This window comes from Trachemys scripta, chromosome 2 (assembly GCF_013100865.1).
Source record: "Trachemys scripta elegans isolate TJP31775 chromosome 2, CAS_Tse_1.0, whole genome shotgun sequence".
Taxonomy (NCBI): Eukaryota; Metazoa; Chordata; order Testudines; family Emydidae; genus Trachemys; species Trachemys scripta.
The window spans coordinates 121,101,588-121,127,944 of NC_048299.1; the positions used below are offsets into that span (position 1 = coordinate 121,101,588).

At 44.0% G+C, this 26,357-nt stretch overlaps 1 protein-coding gene across 6 annotated transcripts in view; it reads left to right on the plus strand.

Moving 5' to 3' along the window:
* Positions 1-19,476, plus strand: part of ICE1 (interactor of little elongation complex ELL subunit 1) — a 76,981-nt gene extending 57,505 nt beyond the window's left edge. For 2 of the 6 annotated variants that reach the window (XM_034761496.1, XM_034761497.1), the window contains exons 17-20: positions 6,201-6,391; positions 7,144-7,250; positions 17,316-17,414; positions 18,397-19,476. In XM_034761496.1, coding sequence (XP_034617387.1) covers positions 6,201-6,391; positions 7,144-7,250; positions 17,316-17,414; positions 18,397-18,578 — 579 coding nt within the window. In that variant the 3' untranslated portion in view covers positions 18,579-19,476. Of the gene's footprint in view, positions 1-5,384; positions 5,462-6,200; positions 6,392-7,143; positions 7,251-17,315; positions 17,415-18,396 lie in introns of those variants that run through there. The other 4 variants (XR_004644588.1, XR_004644587.1, XR_004644590.1 and 1 more) reach the window with 4 other exon arrangements.
* Positions 19,477-26,357: the final 6,881 nt, after the last annotated feature.

Below are 26,357 nucleotides of genomic sequence, written 5' to 3' on the forward strand. Positions count from 1 at the left end.
CCCCAGTACCGCTCTTCAGGCAGGCACCGATCCTCGCCCTCTCCTTACCGGTTGCTGATGAGTCAGTCAGCAGACTCAGGCATCTCCACTCCGACCTGGTCACCAGAAGGGCAATGGTCCAAAGGACAGTTCAGCCCCCTCACCTATAAAAGGCGACTTGCCTCCAGGCCGTGAGACCAGCACAGCTCCTGTGGTGGTGGTGTGGAGGCAGGGACAGGGGCCCACTCAGTGGCATTATTGGAACCCCTGGGGTGTACCTGTTATGCTGGTCCCACACGCCCACTGTTCCTCCTAGGTCACATCAGACACACTGCCCACGGCACAGCCATTACTGGAGTCGGAGCACAGGGGTTGACACAGTGGGCACCGATGCCCAAGGAGCCGATTCCAGATGAACAAAGGGAAGCCGCCACTTCCCCTGCGGTGCAGTCGTCTTCGTCATCTCCGGATGAAGTGGTGGTGGGCTCCTTGCAAACGAGCATCCCCTCTGACGACTTCAAGGAGCACCAAGCCATGCTCAAAAGGGTGGCTGCTAACGTGAACTTGAAGATTGAGGAGCTAGCAGAGGAGTCTGACCTCTTTAATGTCATACCCTCCTCCACCCTGGCCCAAGTCACGTTACCTGGCTACCCAGGGGTCCTAAAAATTGCTAAGTCTGTGTGGCACACCCTCCTCTTCCATTCTGCCTACCTACAAGAAGGCAGGAAAGAAGTACTATGTCCCAGCAAAGGGATTTGAGTACCTGTACACTCACCCTCCAGTAGGGTCCCTGGTTATGTCCACCGTCAACGAAAAGGATAGGCAGGGCCAGGTGAGCAGCACACCAAAAAATAAAGACACCAAGAGACTGGACTGGTTTCAGGAAAATTTATTTGACAGCCAGCCTGCAATTTTGGGTGTCTAACCATCAGGCCCTGCTAGGCAGGTACAACTTCAATCTGTGGGACTCCATCAGCAAGTTGAAGGAGTGCTTCCTACAGGACCGAGCCCAGGAGTTTGCCACATTGGTGGAAGAGAGCAGAGTTGTGGCGAGAAGTGCTGTCCAGATGGCCAGGGACGCTACGGACTCAGCGGCCAGGGTAGTCGCCTCTGCGGTGGTTATGAGGCGCAGCTCCTCGTTACAGTTCTCCGGGCTGTCCCTGGAGATGCAGACTACCCTCCAGGATCTCCCGTTTGAGGAATCAGGACTCTTTGAAGCTGACCAATGCACAGCTCCACAGCCTTAGAGACTCCTATGCCATCCTCCGGTCCTCAGGCCTACCCACCCTCAGCAGTCTAGAAAACTGATCTGCCCCCCTCTGTTGAGGTCTTGGGGTTTCCCTCAGTCCAGCTCCTACAGGAAGAAGGACAGAGATGAAGGATTTAAATGGCGTCACCCTTTGTCTTCCCGTTCCTCTACCCAGCCTGATTCTTGCAGAGGCCAAGGAAGCCAGAAGCTGGCATTTTGAGGATACACCTGAGGACAGCGCCCCAGTCACATCCCAGGATAAACCCCCCTGCTCTTTCCTCAACCGCCTGTGCCTCTTTGGGTTGTGGTTAACCTTGGACTGTTGGGTGCTCAATATCTTCGGGCTATACCCTACAGTTCGTGGCCGACCCTGCCTTCCTTCCACCCCCTTTCCCTGTGCCTCCTCAGGGACCCTTCTCACGAGCAACTACTCATTCAAGAGGTTGAGAACCTCCTATGCCTGGGGGCAGTAGAGGATGCCCCTCCAGACTTCAAAGGGAAAGGGTTCTACTCCTGCTATTTCCTAATCCTCAAAGCAAAAGGGGGTCTCAGACCCATTCTGGACATGTGCCGCCTCAACAAGTCTCTCAAGAACTTCAAGTTTTGCCTGGTCTCTTTGGCCTCCATTATTCCCTCCCTGGATCCGGGAGACTGGGTACTCTGCCCTCGACTTAAAGGATTCATATTCCCATTTTTCCAGGGCACAGGTGTTTCCTCTGTTTTGTGTTGGTCCACTGCCATTTTCAATTTACAGTGCTGCCCTTCAGTCACTCGTTAGCCCCGAGAGTTTTTACAAAGTGCATAGCGCCAGTGGCCACTAACCTGAGGCACCGAGGGGCTCAAATGTATCCATACCTTGACAACTGGTTAATAAAGAATCGATCCCAGAATCGGGTGCGATATCATCTTGACCTGGTTTGCTCCACATGTCGCGACCTGGGGCTGTTAATAAATGAGAAAAAGTCTTAATTTCAGTGCAACACAGAGTTCATTGGAGCAGTCCTCGACTCTACTTAGGCTAGAGCCTTCCTCCCCCAGGCTTGGTTCCAAGCCATGGTGGACCTGATCTTATACATGCAAGACTACCCTCCCACCACTCCTCACACATGCCTGAAATTGTTAGGCCACATGGCGGCCTGTACTTATGTGGTCCAGAACACGTGGCTCTGCCTCAGGTCCCTGCAGGCATGCTGGCGTCGGTCTATGTCCCCAACAGACATAGCATGGACCCTGTGATCAGGGTCCCGGACCACGTATTGTTGTCACTCACATGGTGGCAGAATCCACCAGGTTGGAGGGAGTTCCCTTCGCAGCTCCATCCCTGTTGATGACCCTAATCTCTGATGCTCTGGACCTGGGGTGAGGAGCCCACCTGGGCAATCTCAGCACACAATGTCTTGGTCAAGTCAAGATCGCTCCCTACATATCAGCGTCAGATTGCTCAGAGCAGTTTGCCTTACCTGCCAAGCCTTCCTACCTCACATAAACAGCAGGGTGGTCCAAGTCCTGATGGACAATACAACGGCTATGTTCTGTATCGAGAAACAAGGCAGAGCCAGCTTGTCTGCCCTTGGCCAGGAAGCCCTCAGGCTCTGGAACTTCTGTGTACAACACAACATCTATCTCGTAGCCACACATTTCTCTGGGGCTAGGAATGCTTTGGTAGATCGCCTCAGCAGGACCTTTTCGTCTCATCACGAGTGGTCCCTCCATCCGGAAGTGATCAGCATCATCTTTCAGAGGTAGGGGATTCTCCAGGTGGACATGTTCACGTCCAGGCAGAACAGGAAATGCCACATTTCGGCTCAATTCGGGGGATTGACAAATGCTCCCTGTCGGATGCTTCTCTGCTCCCGTGGTCAGGGGCTCGGTTGTGTGCCTTCCCCTCCAATGCTGCTAATTCAGAGAGTCCTCATGAAGATCAAGCAGGACAGGGAGAATGTGATCCTCATAGCACTGGCTTGGCTGTGCCAGCACCGATTTGGCATGCTCCTGGACCTCTCAGTGGCTGCACCATTACTGCTACAGCTCAAGCTGTCTCAAAACCCCATCAGTCTTCTGCATCCGAACCTGACAGCATTGTATCTGACGGTTTGGCAGCTGCATTGTTAAATGTGGGGGAGCAGGAGTGCTCAGCCGCTGTCCAGCAGGTCCTGTTGGGCAGCAGAAAGCCCTCAACCAGAATGGCCTTGCTGGCCAAATGGAAGTGGTTGTTCGATCTTGGATAAATGCATTCTGCCAGAGTGGGCCTCCTCCAGGTAATCCTGGACTATCTTCTGCATCTCAAGCTTCAAGGCCTGACCCTTTCTTCTAAAAAGGTCCACTTGGCTGCTATCTCAGCCTTCCATCCACTGCTCTAGGGTATGTCAGTTTTTGCCCAGTACCTGATTGCCAAGTTCCTCAAGGGCCTCATGAACCTCTACCCACATGTCAGGGACCCCGTTCGTCCAAGGGAACTGAATCTTGTGCTGTCTCGGCTCACTGGACCCCCTTCGAACCTCTGGCTTCCTGCTCTCTCCTTTCCTGGAAGGTTGTGTTCCTGGTTGCAATAATATCTGCCCGCCGAGTCTCTGAGATTAGGGTGCTTACCTCGGAACTGCCCTATACAGTCTTTTACAAAGACACGATCCAGCTGCAATTACACCTGGCTTTCCTGCCTAAGGTCGTCTCTCAGTTTCATACAAGACAGAACATTTACTTACCTGTCTTCTTTCCAAAGCTGCATAAGTCGGAAGAGGAGTGTAGGTTGCCTTCCTTAGACATCAGGAGGGCGCTAGCCTTCTACATTGAAAGGACCAAGCCATTCTGCAAGTTGACACAATGTTCGCCGCGGTGGCCAACAGGATGAAAAAATTGTCCAGTGTCCGCTCAAAGAATTTCTTCTTGGATCGCTGCCTGCATTCACTGCTGCTACGATCAGGCAAAGGTGCCCCTTCCAGCCAGGGGCGGATTAACAAATTTGCCGCCCCTAGGCTGTCAAAAAATTGCCGCCCCTCCCCCCCCCCCCAGCTCACCTCCGCTCCCCCGCGGCAAGCTGGGGAGGGAGGGGGGAGAAGGGGAGTTGTGGTGCGCTCGGGGGATGGCAGCGGTGGTGGAGCAGAGGTGAGCTGGGGCGGGCTGGGGAGCGGTTCCCGGCTCCCCGTTACTCCCGCGCCCGTGGGCCCTAGCTCACCTCTGCTCCGCCTCCTCTGAGCGCGCTCCAACTCGCTTCTCCCTCCCTCCCAGTGCGGCAAGCCTGGGAGGGAGGTGGAAGGAGGGAAGCGCGGCGCGCCTGGGGGAGGAGGCGGGCCGGGGATTTGGGGAAGGGGCGGACTTGGAGAGGGGGCAAGAGCGAATTTGCCGCCTTAGGCCTAGGCCTTGTTGGCCTAGTTGATAATACGCCGCTGCCTCCAGCGATTGTAACCACCCACTCAACCGGGGCGCAAGCCTCTTTGGCAGCTTTCCTAGCTCAAGTACCTATCCAGGACATCTGTAGGGCGACCACCTGGTCGTACGTCCCATTGAGCACTTACCAGCAGGCCCAGGATGATGCTAGCTTTGGTAGAGTAGTGCTGCAAGTCGCTAGACTGAACTCCAAGCCTACCTCCAAGTCACCTAGAATGGAATCTACATGAGCAAGCACTTGAAGAAGAAAAATGGTTATCTACCTTTTCGTAACTGCTGTTCTTTGAGATGTGTTGCTCATGTCCATTCCATTACCCGCCCGCCTTACTCCTCTGTGGGAGTTGCCGGCAAGAAGGAACTGAGAGGATATAGGGTCGGCGGCACCTAAAATACCCACGCATGAGCGCAGCACTCAAAGGGGCGCCACAGCCAACCCTACAGATATCGCTAAGGCAAAAATCGCCAACAACTGTAAACGTGGGCGCGCACACAGCTAGAATGGAATGGACATGAACAACACATCTTGAAGAACAACAGTTCCAAAGAAAAAACGGTTACCTACCTTTTTGTAAGTCACCTCTGTGCATTCGTGCAACTTGCCTATCTTCCCCTCTGCCTTGGAGTTCTATAAAATATCAGGGTGCTGCAGGTAGAAGGAAGGAACTGAGGCAGTGGTGGCACTCCCTTATGTGGAGTAGGGTGAAGACGTTACCCTCGTGAGATCTCTCATGATCACCCTTTCTTCCCCAATGGATGTGGCTTTTCAAAGCAGTTCCATCTCTCAGTGTGAAGGACATCATATTCCATAAGTGGAAATACACAGAGGCAACTTTGGAAGAACAGGTCCTGGTAAGTAACAGCTCCTTGTATAAAGATCCATATTATCCAATCAGAAGTCACCCTGACTATGAACGTATTAAATCTCTCAATTTCATTCAAGGTCACAGTATCAGTTTAGTGTAATGCATAAGCATTCCTGAATTTACTGCTATTCTGTTGTACCAACGTCTGTCCTGAGAAAATTAGTTCTGCACCTGCTCAGTTTATGCTGTGAGAGCAGCATTTAAATATTTTGGATGTTCAAAAAATATATCTGCATTTAAATCCCCTGATTATTCTAGCTTCAGTTTGGATGTGCAAAATAGTTTTTAATCACTTATTACTTAGCTAGTTTAAAATATTTTTGACACACTTGCTTGGAAACTAGCCTCTAGTAAGGATTAGACAATCACAAAATTTTGTAACTTCAAAAATGCACTAATGTGAGTTGTGAGCAAAAATGCCTTTTTGCAGTGGACAATGTTTTCTCACTCTAGCATAATTCAAATGAAAATGTTCTAACTGCCAAAAAAATCATGTTTGGAATGACAACAGGTATAGAAAAGGAAAATGTTGAGTATATACAAATGGGAGTTATAACTCCAAAAGTAATCAAATTATAGTATTCATACCAAATGAACTCCTGTGGGAATAGTGGATGATGATTTTGCCTGCTGGCCATTTTTAGGATCAAATACTCAGAAAAGTATGCTCAGTTCTAGATAGTTGCCTTTTCCTGTTTTAAGATAAATTGATTATAATTTCCCAGAGTCCACCTTTGGATACAGGCATTGTGGTCTCAAGTCTGCTTTTGGCAATACAGTTGTGTCCAAAAATGGAATTCCAGTTGAGTGAGCGATATGGAGAAGATCTGAGTGACAGCACTTGGGAATGTATACTTGCTATTGATCTCCTCTGCTGTCACCTGAAATGGAGTTGGACCCATGACAATATCATAAGGTATTGTGCTACTTACTCCTTACTTCAAAATGTTAACAAATTTTTCCTGTTCATTATATTCAAAAGCCAATTATTTTGCTTTTAACCTATGATCTTTAAAAACAAAATCCTGTATTGATCATTCTATGTTTCTCTAACTGACGACAATCCGGGCTATAAAATGGCTACTGTTTTGGGTAGTATCAATCCATACTAGAACAGCAACAGTAACTGGTCAAAAATGATTTACAAAACTGTTTCTGGTACTGTAGCAAGAAAACGTCAGTGTCAAAACAGTATGTTACCAGAACGGTTTGCTTTGTAAATTTAGGAGCACCTCTGGGACTCTGGGTTCAGCCCAATGTATAAGTGGAAGCAAAATGCTTGATCATCTTCTGAAGACAATGGTTAGTTTCCAACAGATATAAGTGTGACTGGAAAATGCAACTAAAAATTGAAATTCATTGTATCCAAAACTGCTCCAGTATTGAACAGCTGTAACCCAGCCACACTGTGACAAGTCTAATATATTCTGGGTTTCTGCTTCAGGCAGCAAGTCATTTCTCTAACGGGTTAATTTAAACAAACAGCTGCTCAGGGATTGGGAATGTACAAGTTCCAAGTAGATGAATTATTGAGCAGGTGAGATTATAAAAGGTGCATGATAATTTATCACACAGCTTTTCAATTTAATTTTATCCTATGATTATCAACACCATACCTGTACACACTCTTTCCAGTCTTATGTTTTCAACTCCAGTTTTCTTTCACAGTAAAGAGCTTTGGCCTGTCATGGATCAGTGGGTAAAGCATAGGAAAGGACATGAGACTGTTCCACCTATTCCAGATATTATTGTAGCATCAACACTTAGGCTAATTGGTGAGTAACATAACTTTGGGTTGAACTCCTGCTTTGTATAAATAAACCCTCTGAAAATGCCTGGATGACTTCTGGAAGCTGAAATTGAAGTACTCACCCATTTTTTGCTTTTGAATTTCATTGTTACTTTAAATGTGATATTTCACCATTAAGTCAACAATTTTTAGCAAAGATTTCTTTGCTGCTGTGAAGATTTCTTTGCTTTCTCTGCCTCTGAGGATGAGTTATATTGATATTAGGGTTGTCAGTTAATCACAGTTAACTCACACGATTAACTCAAAAAAATTAATCGCACTTATAACAATAGAATGCCAATCAAAATGTATTACATATTTTTGGGTGTTTTCCTACATTTTCAGTATTGATTTCAATTACAATACAGACTACAAAGTGCACAGTGCTCACTTTATAAACCTTTACCCCGATATAATGCGACCTGATATAACATGAATTCGGATATAATGTGGTAAAGCAGCAATCCAGTGGATCAAAACAAGTTCGATATAACGTGGTTTCACCTATAATGCAGTAAGATTTTTTTTGGCTCCTGAGGACAGTGTTATATGAGGGTAGAGGTGTATTATTATTTTTTATTACAAATATATGCATTGTAAAAATGATAAAAGAACTAGTATTTTTCAATTCACCTCACTTTTAGGTGACATTGTTAACAAGAAGCAGGCAGCATGGCTCTTCTCCTGCAAATTGTAACCAATCTTGTTTGTCTGAGTGATTGGCTGACGAAGAAGTAGGATTGAGTGGACTTGTAGGCTCTAAAGTTTTACACTGTTTTTTGTTTTTGAGTGCAGTTATATAACCAAAAGAAATCTGCATTTGTAAGTTACACTTTCACGATAAAGAGATTGCACTTCTGTACTTGTATGAGGTGAATTGAAAAATACAATTTCTTTTAGGGTGCAAATATTTGTAATAAAAAATAAATATAAAGTGAGCACTGTACACTTTGTATTCTGTGTTGTAATTGAAATTAATATATTTGAAAATGTAGTAACATCCAGAAATATTTAAAATGAATGGTATTCTACTGCTTAACAGCACGATTAATTGCACAATTAATCGTGATTAATTTTTTAATAACATGATTAATCACAGTTAATTTTTTTAATCGCTTGACGGCGATATGTATTGCAATTTTGTGAGGAGAGATTACTATGGCTTTATGCAAGGCTGTATAGGAGATTTGTAATGACTCGATTACTACCTATGTCTGTTAGTAGAAAGTAATTAGTTCTTAATGTATACCTTTTCCACAAGGGGAAAATTCTGGTGTCCCTATATTTTAGGGTTCTTCAAACTTTCCTCAGATTTTCTAGTAGATTCCTAACCTTGCATAAGCCATCTCTTCCTCCTATCATGATTGCACATCACTTTGACCTCAAAAGGAATTGCTTACATGGGAAAGTAGTATTGGGAGAGTATTTTAATGTATCTTAATTGTCTTGTAAAACATTTTTGAAGCTGGAAATTAGAAGAACCCAGTACTATTTGACTAGCCAGGTCTTTGTGAACCATGGCTTGGGAATCTCTGTACAAATTAAAATATTTTCTATAGGTTTGCTCATCCCACAAAGATTTCATTATATACTTATATTTTGTATTAATACCATTGATTCCAGTAGGTGACACTCTCCCCTCTGAGTTACTAAAGAACAAATTCTCTAGCACAGTGGCTTTAAACCTTTTTTCATTGCAGATCCGTAAAAAAATTCAAATGGACCCCTTTGGAAATCTTAGACATAGTCTGCAGACCTCCAGGGTCCATGGACGCCCATGTTGAAAACTAATGTTGTATGGTAACAACAACCTTTTGTGAGCCCCTTAGACATAGTCTGTGGACCCCCAGGTATCTGTGGACTACAGGTTAAGAACCATTGCTCTAGCATATTGGTAAAGGGCATGGTGTTGCAGAAGGAGCTGTATTTCACATGAAACTTAAAGCAGGTTTTTGTGTGTCTCTCGCACTGTCTGGAGTGGCTCACAACTGTGAGTGCTTATCTCAGGGCAGACCATCAGAAAACAAGACCTGTGGTCTCTGAAAAATTAAAACGCCAACTGAATATAATTTATTTAAAAAGTCTAATTTCAGTGACTCTCCCTTTATACGATATCTTAATTCTATTGGAACTTCTTCTAGGGTAGTTTAGCAGTTAGTTATAGAGCATATTAAAAGTGAATGTAGAAAATTAAAATTCTGCTAATTAAAAACTAAATGATATCAAGACATTTGGGGAGACAAGGTAAGTAAGGGTAATATCTTTTATTGGGCCCAACCTCAATTGGTCCAAGAAGAGATATTACCCTCACCTGCCTTGTCTCCCTAAGTGAGCTTTTACGTAAGATTCAAAGCTGCTCTCTCTCACCAACAGAAGTTGGTCCGATAAAATATTACCTCACCCACCTTGTCTTCCCAACTGTCTTAAAGTCATTTAGTTTTTAAGCAGCAGAATTTTATCTTCTACATTCGCTTTGCAGCAGGGGAGCAAATTTTGATTTAATTGTTTGGAATAACATTACTCAGAGGATATGGTGATTCTAGCTGATTTCTGGTCTTTTCATGCATCTCACATGAAGGAAGAAGCAAGCTTTTTAGATAAACATTACATTTGGTTATTTCCATAAATCCTTTGGATCATCGAGTTCTTCTCTCGCATTTTAATTATTTCTTCAATATATATTATTTGACTAACTACAAGAGTTCCTTAACGTTAAAACAAACAACAAAGGGAAGAAAAATAGCTGCTGCTACATTTGATTATTCTGATAAAATAAACGCTAAATGTCATTGTTCATAGGATGGACTGTGTGAGATGCTCGTTTAATCTCTTTTTAATGAAAGTTGTAGCATAGTGTATAGATACAGTAGTAACTGCCATAAAGAGGATCAGATAAAAGTATATTCTTCATTAGCATGCTATACCATCTCAGACTGTATTTTAGTTTGATCTTAGAAGCTAAGCAGGATTTCTCCTGTGCAGTACGTGGACGAGAGATCTCCAAAGAACACATAGGTGCTGTGGAAAACTGTTAATTCAGTAGGTGGCTCTCTTTCCTGGCTAAGTACTGAGACAATACATTAATGAGAGGCACTGAATTTTTGGAGGTGCTTTCTTTCACGTCAGATGTCTAACCCAATTGTGGTCAGTAAAGATATCATGCTGCTTTTGAAAGAGAAATGATGTCCATGTATCCTGTGTGAATTGTAAATTAGATAATCTTCCTATCTAAACATTCACTCTCCAGTTTCAATTGTACATACAGTATTATTGGTTCTTCTTTGAGTGATGGTCCCTATGTGTATTCCACACACGGGGGTGTGCATGCATGCCATGTATCTGAGTCCGGAAGCAGTTTTTAGCAGTGTCGATTGACCTGTATGTGTGTAGTGCATCTCCTCATGCTCCCAGCCAAAAGTATAAGAGCTAATGTTAGTCAGCACCTCTCTAGTTCCCTCTTACTACCACATGCCTGAGTTGGAACTCCCTGTTCCTTTGCAATCTTAGTTTTTTAAGAGTGTGACTTACCTCTGCTTCATTATAGTTTTTTTTTTTTAGTGTTAATTAGCTAAGTAAGTATAATTAGTGTACTTCTTCTTTCCCCATTTGGTGACTGTATTTCTCCCCTTTCCCCCTGGGGGACTATGCCCCAGACTCCAGGTTTCAGAAACCGTTTCCTACTCATGCTCCTTTTCTGTGGGCAACAAGCACCACTGGTGCCTTTACTGTTTCAGCAAGGCACGCATCACGGCTCACTGTGCCATTTGCAAATCCATCTTGCCCCAGACCCGGGAAGCCCACAATCTTTGCCTTCATAAATACCTGAGGGAGGAAGTGATGAGACCCAGGATGCACTCGAATCCGGGACCAGGAGACCACCCCGCTTCCCCCCCCCATACAGCGGCCATCACAAGTGGTGAGCACTGTGCATGCCCTGGAACCACCAGTGTTGAAGGCCAAAAATAAGTCCCGGCATGAGAGCAAAAAAACTCTCCTGGGCACAAGAGCAGATCCCCACTGCGGACCGCTTCCAAGCGCAGCATTTCCTCCCGGAGCCATGCCAGGTAGGGTGAGAAGTCACATGTGGATCTGGCTGGACTGGCACCCAAGATTACTTGCGTAGGGAGGGTAAGGCCAGGTGCAAATGGGATTCGACGGTGACCTTGGCACCCAAGCGGCGTGCTCATTGGCATGCGCACTGTCTGTTCCACCAGTACCCACGCATTTCCCAGACAAGCCAGCTCTGCAGATATCGCCAGGCCCATCCAGCAGCTTCACAGGTACGCCGCAGACCCCTGGATGCTCAGAAGCATTTCTGTCCGTGGAAGTTGATCCTCTCCTACCCTCTGTCTTGTATTCTGTCTGGCCCCCTGCTCATCTGCACCATCCCGACCCTGGAGGACAAAGTTCTTCTGCTTCTGCCAGAGATGCCCGTTTCCCCTGCCATACCATAGCCCTCTGGTACCGACGCTTCCTCCCCCCTTGCCAGAACCATATTAGGAGTCCTAGGAGTTCTTAGAGACGGAACCCTGTTTCTCACTGTTGTCACGCTGGAGTCTGGACATACATCCCAGGCTGCCCTACCCTCCGGCATATGACCTGACAACAGAGGCCTGGTACCGCTTCCTGTGGGGCCCACCACATCTGAGGGACCCTTCCTTTTGGCCATACTGGGGACCCTGGGATCCCTACCACAGACGCCAGTCACTATCTTATGCATCCTACCGGCCATCCCCTGTACACTCATCCGTGCTGTCGGTATACGAAAAAGAGGGAGACATCAGACTGGATCCGACAGAGCATCCTCCTCACCAGATGTAGCGATCATCCCCTTCCCACACTCCATCAGATGGCCACTGCCAGTACCAGGACTTGCTACAGAGGGTAGCAGCAGACCTGGGCATCCCCTTGGAGGAGATTTAGGAACCATGACATCAACTCCTGGACAGCTTCCAACCCCAGGAGCCATCTAGGGTAGCCTTACCCATCAACAAGCACATCTTCCAAATGGCACAAGCAGCATGGCATATCCCTACCTCATGTGTCCCCACACCTAAGCATGTGGAGAGGAGATATTTTGTGCCTTCTAAAGGGGTGAATTTTCTTTTCTCCCATCCACCCCTAGATCCCTGGTTGTCCAAGAGGATGCAGAACAGGCAAAGCAGCAACCACAAAAGTCTGCTCCTCCAGACAAGGCAGCTAAGAGACTGGACCTGCTGGGCAGGAAGATCTGTTCTTCTGCAGTGCTGCAATTCCTCATCACCAACTAACAGCCAAATATGACTTGAACAACTGCAGTAGGCTAGCAGAGTTGAAGGACAAGCTGCCACCAGAGTATCAGCAGCAATTCCAGGTGTTCCTAGACGAATGGGGACTGGTTGCCAAGGTGGGCCTTCAGGTAGCAGTGGATGCAGCTGACACATCCTTCTGCTCTCTTGCAACCAGGGTCATTATGCAGAGACTTGTGGCTACAATCATCAGGCTTCCCCAGGGAAGACCTCCTATTTGCAGAGAACAATATGTCCCTTGATAATATGGATGAATACCTCCACTTGCTGAAGGATTCCAGAGTCACACTATGGTCACTTAGTATATATTCCCCGGCCCCAAGATGCAGGCAGCAGAAACAGCCATACTGCCCATGTCAACATATGCCCTACCCGGCCTTCTACCAGTGCCAGCAGAAGCCCCCACATCAATGACACCACTCACAGCAGGCTTGCTTCCCCACCTTTGCCACAGCCACCTTCTCAGCCCTCTCCCAGCAGCAGACCAAATCAATTTTCACCTGCAGGTCGAGACCTGCCAGTCTCCATCAATGCCACCTGCGGCACCCCATATCATCTTTGGGGGCTATCTTGCTCTTTTTGCCCACAATTGGACAAGATCACCACGGATCCAGTTGGATACTGGAGATCATCCACCATGGATACTCCATCGAGTTCCTCTCACTCCCTCTGCACTGCCCCTCCCCCCACCAGACTCCCCTGCAGACTCATCCTATCAATTGATCCTCTAACAAGAAGCGGATGATCTGCTCCTTAAGGGGGGGCAATAGAGCCTGTTCTGTCTCATTGCCAGGAGCGAGGCTTCCACTCACCTTACTTCCTCATCCTGAAGAGGGGCAGAGGGCACTGCCCTATTTTCCATCTTCAGGTGTTGAACATGTTTATACAAAAGTCCAAATTCCGTCTGGTCACACTGGCATCTATTATCCCCTCACTACCCCGGAAAGCCTGGTTCACAGCTCTGGACATGAAAGACACTTACTTCCACACCGACATTCACCCGGCCCACCGCAAGTTTCTTCATTTTCAAGTAGGGCTCCAACATTACCAATTTCGTGTCCTCCGATTTGTCATAGCGACAGCACCATGAGTGTTCACAAAAGTCTTTGGCCCAGATGTGCCACCTCAGCCACTTGGTATTCCCTTACCGCGATGAGTGGCTTCTAGTGGCGCTATGATGACAGGAAGCAATCTCTGTGATCCTTTGTCTTCTCGGTCTCCTGGCACCTCTAAGTATCTGCGTCAACAAGGAAAAGTCAGTGTTGACGCCTACAAAGACGATACACTTCATTAGGATGCAGCTCGACTCCATCATAGCAAGGGCTTTTCTCCCAACAGATTGCTTTGCAGCAGTGACAGTTATCGCCATGGACGTGCGTCACAGACTACTCACCACGGTCTGTGGTTCTCTCTCCGTCTTTGGACATATGGTAGCCTGCACCTACATGACACTGCACACACATCTTCATTTGTGTTTTCTTCAAGTTTGGCTCCTCTCCATCTACAGACCCAACAGAGACCATAGAGACTCCAAGGTCATTGTACCCAGGAATGTGCTGTCCTTCCTCACATGGTGGTCTGATCCCTCCAAGATCATGACTGGCACTGCCTTCGCCCCTCCCACCCCACAGGCCACCATCACAACAGATGCCTCTCTCGTGGGCTGGGGGGCCCACTTAGGCCACCACAGAGCTCAGGGAGTGTGGACACCACAGGAAGCCAGGATGCGTATAAACGTGCTAAAACTGCTGGCATTTAGCATGCCAGGTTTTCCTCCTGCTCATTCAGTCCCTCCACATTCAACTGCTCTCCCACAACATTGCTGCAGTAGTATACATCAGCAAGCAGGGTGGTACCAGGTCTCCTTCCCTCTCTGAGTCAGTCTGGCTCTGGAACTGGTGCATCAAGAACCACGTGGTGCTTTAAACTGCCTATCTACTGGCATCCAGAATGCGCTGGCCGACACACTCAGCAGGACTCCCTGCCTCAATCACAAGTGGGAGCTATACGACAACACGCTCCTCTACCTCTTTTTGTGAAGTGGGGCACACACCTTCCCCCCTACTGATGGGATCATTGCTACTCACAAGAACAGAAAGCTTGTCCCTCTATTGCTCAAGAGGAGCACTGGGAGGGCTTTCAGGGTGATGCTTTCCTCCTCCCCTGGCCAGGTGACCTTCACTACGCCTTTCCCCCCATTCCCTTCCCTGCTGCAGGTGCTATGCAAGATTCATTGGAACAGAGCCACCATCATACTCATAGCCCCCTTCTGGCCCCATCAGTTCTGGTTCACGGACCTCCTCAGATTCTCCACCCACCCACGACTCCACCTGCACACGCTCCTGAATCTGCTAACACAGGATGCGGGGAGGCTCCATTATCCCAATCCAGGCCCTCTTCACCTCACAGCCTGGTATTTGGATGGGAGTCAAAGGTAGGCCATGCATACTCTACCCTTGTTTGACACATCCTTACCCACAACAGGAGATAATCCACCAGATCCTGCTACCAAGCTAAATGGAGACACTTTATGGCATGGGCCCACTGCCACCATTACTCACTGAGCATGGTGTCTCTTCCAGCGATCCTTGACAACCTCCTTGCCATTAAGATGTTGGTCTTGGCCCTCAATTCTATTCAAGTGCACATGCAGCACCCAATGCCTATCTCCTTCCCATGGCCGGCAGCTCGGTGTTTACACACCCGCCACTCTCCGCTTCATGAAAGCTTTACTGAAGCCCATGCCTTTGAGCCACTAGCAATATGTTCCCTCCCCCACCTCTCCTTGAAAGTGACTTTCTTGGTAGCCACTGCCTGAGCCAGACAAGCCAGTGAACTTGTGGCCATGATGGCAGAGCCCCCCCCCCCACATGATATTCCACAAGGACAAGCTGTCCTTATGGCTGCACTCTAAATTCCTCCCAAAAGTTCCACCTCTATCAGTCCATCCACCTGCCAGTTTTCCACCCCAAACCACATGCCTTCCCCACTGACAGAGCCTTGCACCCCCTTGACGTCCGTCATGCACTGGCATTCTATCTCCATAGGTACCCCCTTTTTGCACATTGCCAAAAGTGTGGCCATGACTGAATGGTCCATAAGTCAAGCCCTCTTGTCCCAACACATCTCCAAAGGGGTCTTGGGGTGCATCCATGAATGCTACAACCAATCTAACATACCCAAGCACAGGTTGCCACATCAGCCTCGTTGGCGGACATGTCCTGGCAAGACTTCTGCCATGCAGCAATGTGGTGCTCCATTTACATGTTCACAACACACTATGCCATTGCACACGCAGCAGCGACAGATGCCACTGTGGGCCAGGCCGAACTGTAGATTTCACTTCCATTGGAATCCTTGCACCCACCACTGCGCTGATCACTGTTCACAGATTATACATGTGTGGAATACACATAGGGACCATCACTCAAAGAAGAAGAGGAAGTTACTTAACTGTAACTGGAGGCTCTTTGAGATGTGTGGTCCCTATCTGTTGTCCAGAAGCATTTCTTAGCAGCTAGGTACCATACATCTCGAAGAAGCTCCAATCTGTATTCTAGTACCTACCCTCCATCTCCTCTGCTTCGGACTGGATTCCATTATGGTAAGACAGACTGAGGTGGCATTAACCCACACTACCTCTTATACTCTCGGCTGGGAGCATGAGGAGATGCACTATACACATGCGGGTTAACGGACGCTGCTAAGAAATGCTTCCGGACTCAAGTACATGGTATGCATGCACACACTCATGTGGAAAACCGATAGGGACCACACATCTCAAAGAATCTTTAATTACAGGTAAGTAACTTCCTCTTTTCCTTCATCTTAAACTATTGTGTAGTGTTGCTGTGCATTGTTAAACAATTGCCACATTCCTAACAGGAACTTTACCTTGATACGTGTGTGATTTCCTGCAAATTTTGGTAAATTTGAAAAGTGCTTTCAGATTCCTAGTCATAAGTTGTATATTGATATAGCCACTCGTTTCCTAAAATAAATACAGAAACCAGTCCAATGTTCTGTGCCTTCATATTTGAAATATGTGTTCATTTCAGGGATAGCTCAGTGGTTTGAGCATTGGCCTGCTAAACCCAGGGTTGTGAGTTCAATCCTTGAGGGGGCCACTTGGGGATCTGGGGCAAAATCAGTACTTGGTCCTGCTAGTGAAGGCAGGGGGCTGGACTTGATAACCTTTCAAGGTCCCTTCCAGTTCTAGGAGATGGGATATCTCCATTAATTAATTAATTAATTAATATTAGTCAAGACATTGGTTTCAACAGTAGAACCTCAGAGTTACGAACACCTCAGGAATGAAGGTTGCTTGTAACTCTGAACAAACATTATGGTGGTTCTTTCAAAAGTTTACAACTGAACATTTACTTAATACGCGTTGAAACTTTACAATGCAAAAGAAAATGTTGCTTTTAACCAGCTTAATTTTAATGTAAGAAACACAGAAACAGTTTCCTTCATCAAATCTCTTTTTTAAACTTTCCCTTTTTTTAGTAGTTTACATTTAACAAAGTACTGTACTGTATTTGCGTGTGTGTGTGTGTGTGTGTCTGTGTCTGTCTGCCTGATTGCATACTTCTAGTTCCAAATGGAGTCTCTGATTGACTGGTCAATTCCTAACTCTGGTGTTCATAACTCTGAGGGTCTGCTGTACTTTCTGTTGTATGTAAGGAAGGTTATGTCTAAAAATAAAGCTGCTTTAGTGATCAATTATACATATACATTGTAATCCTTTTCTCCTCTTTTAGGTCGCTTAGGCCAAATAGGTTTGAAGGAAGGATTTTTTCCTGCTGTGAAAAATATCACTTCTATTATTGGACGCTTTATACAGCATGCAAAGGAAGAAGGTAATGTTTCTGTAGAAAAGTGTTTTACTGCAGATTCTTAAATCAAGGTTTTTTGAGAGTTTGTTCATGAGGGATGGGAGCTATGAATTCAGTCCTTCAAACACTTCTGTATATACATGGATAGTCCCATTGAGGTAGGAGACTAATCAAATGAGGAAAGTTACTCACTTTTGTAAAGGTTTGCAGGATCATGCCATGTAATAGCTTCCCCACTCAGTACCTGGTTTAGCCTTATATAGATCAGTTAGCAATACAAAATGGCTTCTAAATATGCCTGGCAGACAAGGAATTGATTTTATTCAGTTGTTTGTCCTGAGGAGCTATAACTGAACAAGTATTTGACTGATTTTATTTAGAACAGTGCTATATAGGCCTCAGTCCCTGGATTCCTAGCTCCTGCAATAACTGTCTGGAAGTCCTATCACTCTTTCATTACGTATCTGACTCATTTATGAGGTGACATTCACTTTGGAGGTAGACATGAACATCCTAAAGGTATGAGATCCCTTGGTATAGGAAATAAATGATGTCTCCCTTATAGTCAAAGTGGAAATAGAGTAGTTATACTTGTAGGTCTGGATTTTCAAAGGGGACTAAGAGAATAAGTATTTAACTCCCTTAGGTGCTCCTTTGAAAGTCCTAGCCACATTGAATTCAGAAGTTTATTTAAAACATAGAAAAAAATATTTTTCAAACGGGAAATCAGATGTCATGGATTTTAAACTGCACACAGTGTGAAGGTATCTTTGGAATACAGCAAATATATTAATCCTATTTTTGAAGTAACACTCTACTTCCTTTCATAGGCCGCCTTTTAATTTTTTTCCTCATAGATGCTTTTAATTTTAATTCTTGACAAGTAATAGTCTTCTGAGATCAGGTTAATTGATGAAAATTATATTACATGTAAGATATCTTCTTAAATACTGATATTTTTCCTGTAGATTTCCTTCATGATTACTAACTTACCAAATCTTTGCAGATGTGCCTTGGGGAGTGCAGTTGGCAGCAGTGTATGCACTCTGTGACTTGGGTCCAAGCAATCCATTAGAAGTTGTTGAGGCCATCCAATCTTGGAGAACAGCGACTAGTAAGAGCATCCCATCTGCAGTCACAAGTGGCATATCTGAAGTCAGCTCTCTGTGCACAGTAGAATTACACTAAGATGAGGGAAGGGAAGGTAGCCTCATCTACAGAAAAAGTGCCTTTTATTAGATGAAAAGTAGGTGATGCCTTTTAGGATGAAAGTTACAAACAGTACAAAGAGGGAAAACCAGGAAAAGAGCCATATGCTTTCCTTTTGGGGAAGGTGGGAAGCTTATGCATCCATAGTTTATGTTTATGTTGGTGTTGTCTGATCAGACAGCTTTATAAACAAAATAGGCTCTGAAGTATTTTGTTTGGCCTCTGCTGCAGAAAGACATGAAACTATAGATTTTGTGTGTGTATGTGTGTGTGTGTGTGTTCTGGTGTAACTAATAGGTTACATGAGTGCTATTGACTGTTTAAATCAGAAAAATCTCTTCCTTATGAAAGTGGAAAGGTTCTGTCTTGGTAGGCCTTCCATTGGTTGAACCTCAGGCTACCAAAGCTCTTGTCTTTTTGGTGGACTACTTGCTATAACAGAAGACAGTGGGAAGCTGTTTATGAATTAAACTATTCATCTACATCATATTTTATGTGGAAGATGGCCTCTTAGCAGTAAAAACTGAAAAGATATTTGTTGGGCCCAATCCAACTTTACTTTACTTAGTCTCATTAACTTAATGAAACTACTTCGATCAGACCATTATATGTACAGTAAAAAAGATTCAGAGATAACAAATCTCTGTACGTTTGTGTGTGTATATATATATATATATATATATATATATATATGGTATACGCCTATAATGTGTTTCACATTTGATGTTGTTCCACTTTGGGAATTTTAGTGTGTGTATATAGAAAACTGGTTAAAAAATTTACATTGTTTAAACTTCTAATATGGTTTCACTTGTGCACAGCATTTTTTAAAATTGTCTCTAAATGTTTTTATAATAAAAAACAAAAGCGAACCATTCATATGTCTGTAGTGGTCATTTAAATGCTTTAACCTCAGTTGGTAATTAATTTTTTAAAAAAAGTAGCTGAGATAAATTTCCAAAATAAATTTATTAGTGCATAAGCTTTCGTGGGCTACAGCCCACTTCTTCGGATGCATCCGAAGAAGTGGGCTGTAGCCCACAAAAGCTTATGCACTAATAAATTTGTTAGTCTCTAAAGTGCCACAAGTACTCTTGTTCTTTTTGCGGATACAGACTAACACGACTGCTACTCTGAAACTTGTCATTTCCAAAATAGTTACTGTATTTGGGAAAAATTGCCCAATAAGTTTGTTTAGTAACTCTTGATTGCCATGGGAAAACTAAGTTATTAGTGTTTCCATTTTGCTTTTATCCATATGAAGTGCAGGGTTAACAGGCTGCTTTCCCATCAACCTTAAAATAAAATTCTTAGTTATAAGTTACTTTCTTTTACTTGACTGTTGTACACCAGACATAACCACTTCAACATTGTTAAAAAACCTGTGCTTTAGCCTACACTGGCAAGGCAAAACATGTTAAAAATCTTAATGGCATAGTTTCTAAAACGAGTTCTGCTACTAACTCTCATGGAGCCATGCAAATTTCATATAAAGGAACTCCTTTTGTAATCTTATCCTTTTGTTGATACTCCTTTTCTAAAGATATTTAAATGTAAATTAAGATGGATTCATTTAGTTTTGTATCAAAGTATATTTCTAAAACAACTAATTCTTGTGATTAGAAATGGGAGAAATTCTGGTCATTTTTGGACCAGAATGTCCAAAGGGAAGACTGCCACTAGAGGGCACTCCAGTTCAGAATTAACAATAAAATTAGTTAAAACAGGGTTTTGTTCAAGAAATGTAAAACTGATACTGAATTCTGGCTTGCTGTTGTGGCTACTGGACTTCAGGATTTGTCCTTTTGTATCTATAACCATATGGTAAAAACATATGATTTGGTCAATTGTAATACTTTGAGCCAACACTTTGGTAAGTTATTGACCAAAATGGGGAGGCGGAGTGTGTGTGGGGGGAGGAGTATACATTTCTACAACCCACCCACTTGGACCTAAACAGTTGAGGCATATTAGGGGAATAGTGTGGTACTAGGACTGCTAATGTCTGTGCTTGTTAAATAGTGGGCGAGAGGGAAACACGAACAGTCGTTTTTAGTCGCATCAATCAGAGCACTTTAATGTACACATTTTCTTCCATATCCAAGCTGTATATTCCATGTTTGTTCCAGATGTTCAGACAAATTCTTCTTTGGAAAGAAAAGGTTGCTACTATTAAGCACAATTAAACTTTGACTTGCTCCCATGAGCTTCCTCAGTGGAACATTGAGATGAGACCTTGTGTTACAGGCAGAGGATGTTTCATTTCTCATCTTGTCAGTAAGATGAATTTTTTAGTATATCTAAATGATTTTCAGGTTGAAAAGTGCTTTTAATCTCAAATTACTTACATTTTTTTCAGCTGTATCATGGTCATGCTGTACACCACAGTAAAGGAACTTACAATTCCGTATAATGGGTATGTAATGAGACAGCAGGTGCTTGTACAACTGAAAATTTTATAATTAAAATGGAAGGTGGCTGTGATAAAGAACCTGGAGACCCCTCTAGTTAATGTGTTTTGATCAGGTTTGAATTAAATTAGATGCCTTGATGAGATGTAAAATACTGTATAGGCAAAGAATGTGTATTTTGACTTTCAGATGAGAATTTCAGTTAAATATAATAGACACATAAGAGAACTTGCTACATGTACATAAACCATTCGCTACTATTGCATATTTTAAATTGTATTAAGATGCTGGTTCTCAAACTTTAAATGTTCCACAATATAGAAATGACCCTCTCCTGGCCCAGTTCTTGTCCCAATCCCTAATCTACACCTTTCATGTAGTAACTATAGTGAAAAAATAGTGTTAATATGACAGAATGAAAAGGTTTACCTTCACATCTATTCATGGTCCTTCATTTTCATTTATGCATTTATTTTCTCTCTTGGACTGTAGGGACTTTGGAACTGAATTTTGGATGTAGATAAACATTGGCAAATGGGGATGGAGAGGGGAGGGAATAAATAGCAACTAGCCTGAACAACTGGTGTTAATTGAAGACACAGCAGGGTTTGGATATATTTGACTGATTCTTTTGTTTGCCTAAAAATCAAATGCCCTTCAAAATGAAATTCTGTACACTTGATTAGCCCTATTTTACATTTATAAGTAACAAATCTCCCTTTGTCCCCCGCAGCCCTCACGTTGCTCTTAACTTTTTAAGTAAATTTGCAGTGTGGTTCTGTTCACCTGTGTATATTACTAACATTTTTATCTTCTACAGATTTAATCATGGTCAAATTTACATTAAAAAGTCACCAGTTTAAAAAAGAAAAACCTGAGTAAGTGCAGGGACTAGTGTGGATGTTTTTATAGTTAGAATACACTTAACATTCTTTAAATTTAAAGCCAAAAAAACCCCCACTGATTAAAAACAAAAAAACAACAAAGGAACAAGCTTCAGGAGTGAAAAGATAATGCAGACAGAAGGCCAGCAACAGAGTGGGGGCTATCCAGTTTATTGCACCCAATGCAGCATGTATGATTATCTGCCCTGTTGGCAGGTGCTATATGTGTTCATTCGGTGCAAGGAGCTCCTGGCCTTCAGAGACAGTGTACGGGCTTTGGAGACAAGAGTGGCTGAACTGGAGAAGCTAAGGGAGACAGAGAGGTACATAGATGAGGCTTTCTGGGACACTGTAGAACAGTTCCCTCCCACCCCCCGGTCTGACAGCCTCTGTGGAAGGCAGTCTCGGGGAAGGAGAACATCCAACGGGAGCAAAGGGAAACGATCCCATAGATGTGACCTTCCTTCCAGATGATGATGTGGTATCCTCCCACATTGAGGATACCTCACCGGGGAAGGGAACTCCAGTTATTAGGAAGAGACAGGTAATAGTTATGGGGGAATCAATCATTAGAAACATAGCTGGGTTTGTGATGACCGGGAGAACTGTATGGTTACTTACCTGTCTGGTGAAAAATTTGCAGCTCTCTCAAGACACCTAGATAGACTTCGGTGTAGTGCTGGGGAGGAGCGAGTGGTCGTGGTACATGTAGGTACCAATGACATAGGGGAGAGGTCCTGTTAGCCAAATTTAGGCTGTTAAGTAAGAGATTGAAGTCTAGGACCTCCATGGTAGCATTCTGTGAGCTGATTCCAGTTTCATGCGCAGGGCCAGTTAGACTCAAAAAATAATAGCAAAAAAAATGAAAGTACAGACTCAGGAAACTTGCTAAACAACCAGTGGGGCCACTGGATGATCAATATGCTAAATGAGCACTCAAGGATCATAAGGCCATTGCGGAGAAACTAAATGAATTCTTTGCATCGGTTTTCCTGGCGGAGGATGCGAGGGAGATTCCCAAACCTGAGCCATTCTTTTTAGGTGACAAATCTGAGGAGCTGTCCCAGATTGAGGTGTCATTTAAGAAGGTTTTGGAACAAATTGATAAATTAAACAGTAATAAGTCACCAGGACCAGATCGTATTCACCCAAGAGTCCTGAAGGAACTCAAATGTGAAATTGCAGAACTACTAACTGTAGTCTGTAACTTATCATTTAAATCAGCTTCTGTACCAAATAACTAGAAGATAGCTAATGTGATGCCAGGGCTCCAGAGGTGATCCTGGCAATTAGAGGCCGGTAAGCCTGACTTCAGTACTGGGCAAACTGGTTGAAACTATAGTAAAGAACAGTATTCTCAGACATAGATTAACATAATTTGTTGGGGGAAGAGTCAACGTGGTTTTTGTAAAGGGAAATCATGCCTCACCAATCTACTAGAATTCTTTGAGGGGGGTCAACAAGCATGTGGGCAAGGGGGATATAGTGTACTTAGATTTTCAGAAAGCCTTTGACAAGGTCCTTCACTAAAGGCTCTTAAGCAAAGTAAGCTGTCATGGCCACATGCATTGGTAACTGGTTAAAAGATAAGAAACAAATGGTAGGTATAAATGGTCAGTTTTCAGAATGGAGAGAGGTAAATAGTGGTGTCCCCCAGGGGGCTGTACTGGGACCAGTCCTATTCAACACATTCATAAATGATCCGGAAAAAGGGGTAAACAGTGAGGTGGCAAAATTTGCAGATGATACAAAACTACTCAAGATAGTTAAGTCCCAGGCAGACTGCAAAGAGCTACAAAAGGATCTCTCAAAACTGGGTGACTAGGCAACAAAATGGCAATGAAATTTAATGTTGATAAATGCAAAGTAATGCACCCTGGAAAACATAATCCCAACTATACATATAAAATGATGGGTTATAAATTAGCTGTTACCACTCAAGAAAGAGATCTTGGAAACATTGTGGATAGTTCTCTGAAAACATCCACTCAATGTGCAGTAGCAGTCAAAAAAGCAAACAGAATGCTGGGAATCATTAAGAAAGGGACAGATAAGAAGACAGAAAATATATGGCCTCTGTATAAATCCATGGTACGCCCACATCTTGAATACTGTGTGCAGATGTGGTTGACCCATCTCAAAAAAGATGAATTGGAAAGGGTTCAGACAAGGGCAACAAAAATTATATGGGGTATGGAACGGCTTCCGTATGAGGAGAGATTAATAATACTGGGACTTTTCAGCTTGGAAAAGAGACAACTAATGGAGGATATGATAAAGGTCTATAAAATCATGACTAGTGTAGAGAAAGTAAATAAGGAAGTGCTATTTACTCCTTATAATACAAGAACTAGGGGTTACCAAATGAAATGAATAGGCAGCAGGTTTAAAACAAAATGAAGGTCAAAGACTCTTATGCCCCGTCTTCCCTCTCGCTCCACACATGACCACTTCTAGCATTCTCAGGCAGTCTGTGTCCACATTCCAGGTGTCTCTCCTCACCCGTCTGCATTGCATTTAGGCTGACCCCTCTTTGCTGTCTACCTGTGCCCAGTGCCACAGCACTCCCGTTGCCCAGCAGGAGCAATTGCTCAGTCCTATATCCCTGGGTTGGAGCATTTCCAATACATAGGGAATCTCTCTAGAGAGTTTATCTGCCAAATTGCTACTGAGCAAGTGAAAACTGCAATTTTCATAGGCTCATAACTTGGCAGAATTCAGGTGGATTTTCATGGGGACAGCAAAAGTCTGTCAGTTTAAATCTAGGTTTCAGAGTAGCAGCCATGTTAGTCTGTATCCGCAAAAAGAACAGGAGTACTTGTGGCACCTTAGAGACTAACAAATTTATTTGAGCATCAGCTTTGCTTCTCTACAAAAGAAGCATCTGATGAAGTGGGCTGTAGCCCATGAAAGTTTATGCTCGAATAAATTTGTTACTCTAAGGTGCCACAAGTACTCTTGTTCTTTTAGTTTAAATCTAGTCAGTTTAAAAAACGAGTTGGTAATTTCAGGTTGTATAGCTGCTCTTGGGCCCCAGCTAATGATGTGCTAATGAAGTACGATGACTTTTTCATACTGAATATTTTATTTCTTCCCTTCTTCGAATGCAATTCCCACATGAACAGCACAATCCAATTATATGGGGATATGATAAAAATGGCAGTGCTGTCAAATGCATAGAGTAAATTGAAACAAGACATTTTCTCTAAACATTAAGTTATAGAAATCTGAGGGGTTTGCTGGTACAATAGTTGGTAATTTTTTTCCAGACAGAATTGCGATTTTTAAGTTGACTGTCTCATTTCCTCTCTTCCCACACAGCAAAGCTTAATTGGCATTTTCCTGATTGCTAGCCACATGTCTTCATAGAATATGAGGGTTGGAAGGGACCTCAGGAGGTCATCTAGTCCAACCCCCTGCTCAAAGCAGGACCAAGCCCCAGACAGATTTTTGCCCCAGGTCCCTAACTGGCCGCCTCAAGGATTGAATTCATAACCCTAGGTTTAGCAGGCCAATACTCAACCACTGAGCTATTGAAGCTGCTGGATGCATGATACCATGTCTCATGCTTACAACCAATCACTGCCTCGCTACAAACATGTGGAACAAGGCCAGCCACCATGTGAAGGTAAACAGCTACAGCTTTCTACATAAAATATACTTTTAGTACACAGAATCATTGTTTAGTTTAACTGTAATATGTTCCAGGCTATTTGCATGCATGTATCTATTTTTTTAAATAAAATAGTGTGTTCAATTAAAAAAAGCCCTTTATTGTCTTCCTCATTTCAAGGTGTGGTGTTGTCTCATTGTTCCTCATCTTGAGGATTACTGTCCCTCATTTCAGGGTCTGGGGGTTGAGAGGTATGAGCACAGGAGTCTAGCCAGTGCCACCAGGTGAGCACAGATGAGCCGACAATGAAGGGGAAGGGAACTGGGGTAAATGTGTACAAGCATTAGTCCTTAAATTTTTTTTTTTTTTTTGCCTTTCCATTCCCTCAAGCTTCATCTCCCTCTTCTCCTCCCTTCCCCCCACCTTTGTTTTCCACTTAAAATTGGCACCCAACCCATTTGCAAGTTAAGACAAACGTATCAACTTTTACCAGCATGTTACAAAATAACAGGTTAGGGAATTCATTCTAAAAGGGTTATATGGCAGTCCTGTTACACAGTCCACATAAGATCAGTGTCTGTTCTTGGGTAGAGGTAAAACAAAGGTCACGTCAGCATCTACTTTCCGTTTGCTTGGGCTAAGCCGGGGGGGCCATGTGGGGTACTCTGTTTATCCTCTTGAGAGAGCTCAATGAAACTTTCATGGAGGTACTCTGCAATCCTCCCCTGAAGACTTTTAGGGATGGCAGCCTTGTTTCTACGTCCGCAAGAGGAGACTTTCTGACACCACAGCAATGGCTGGCACCGTTGTAGTAAACAAGAGTAGCAGCATCCAGGCCGGGGTGGCTTCA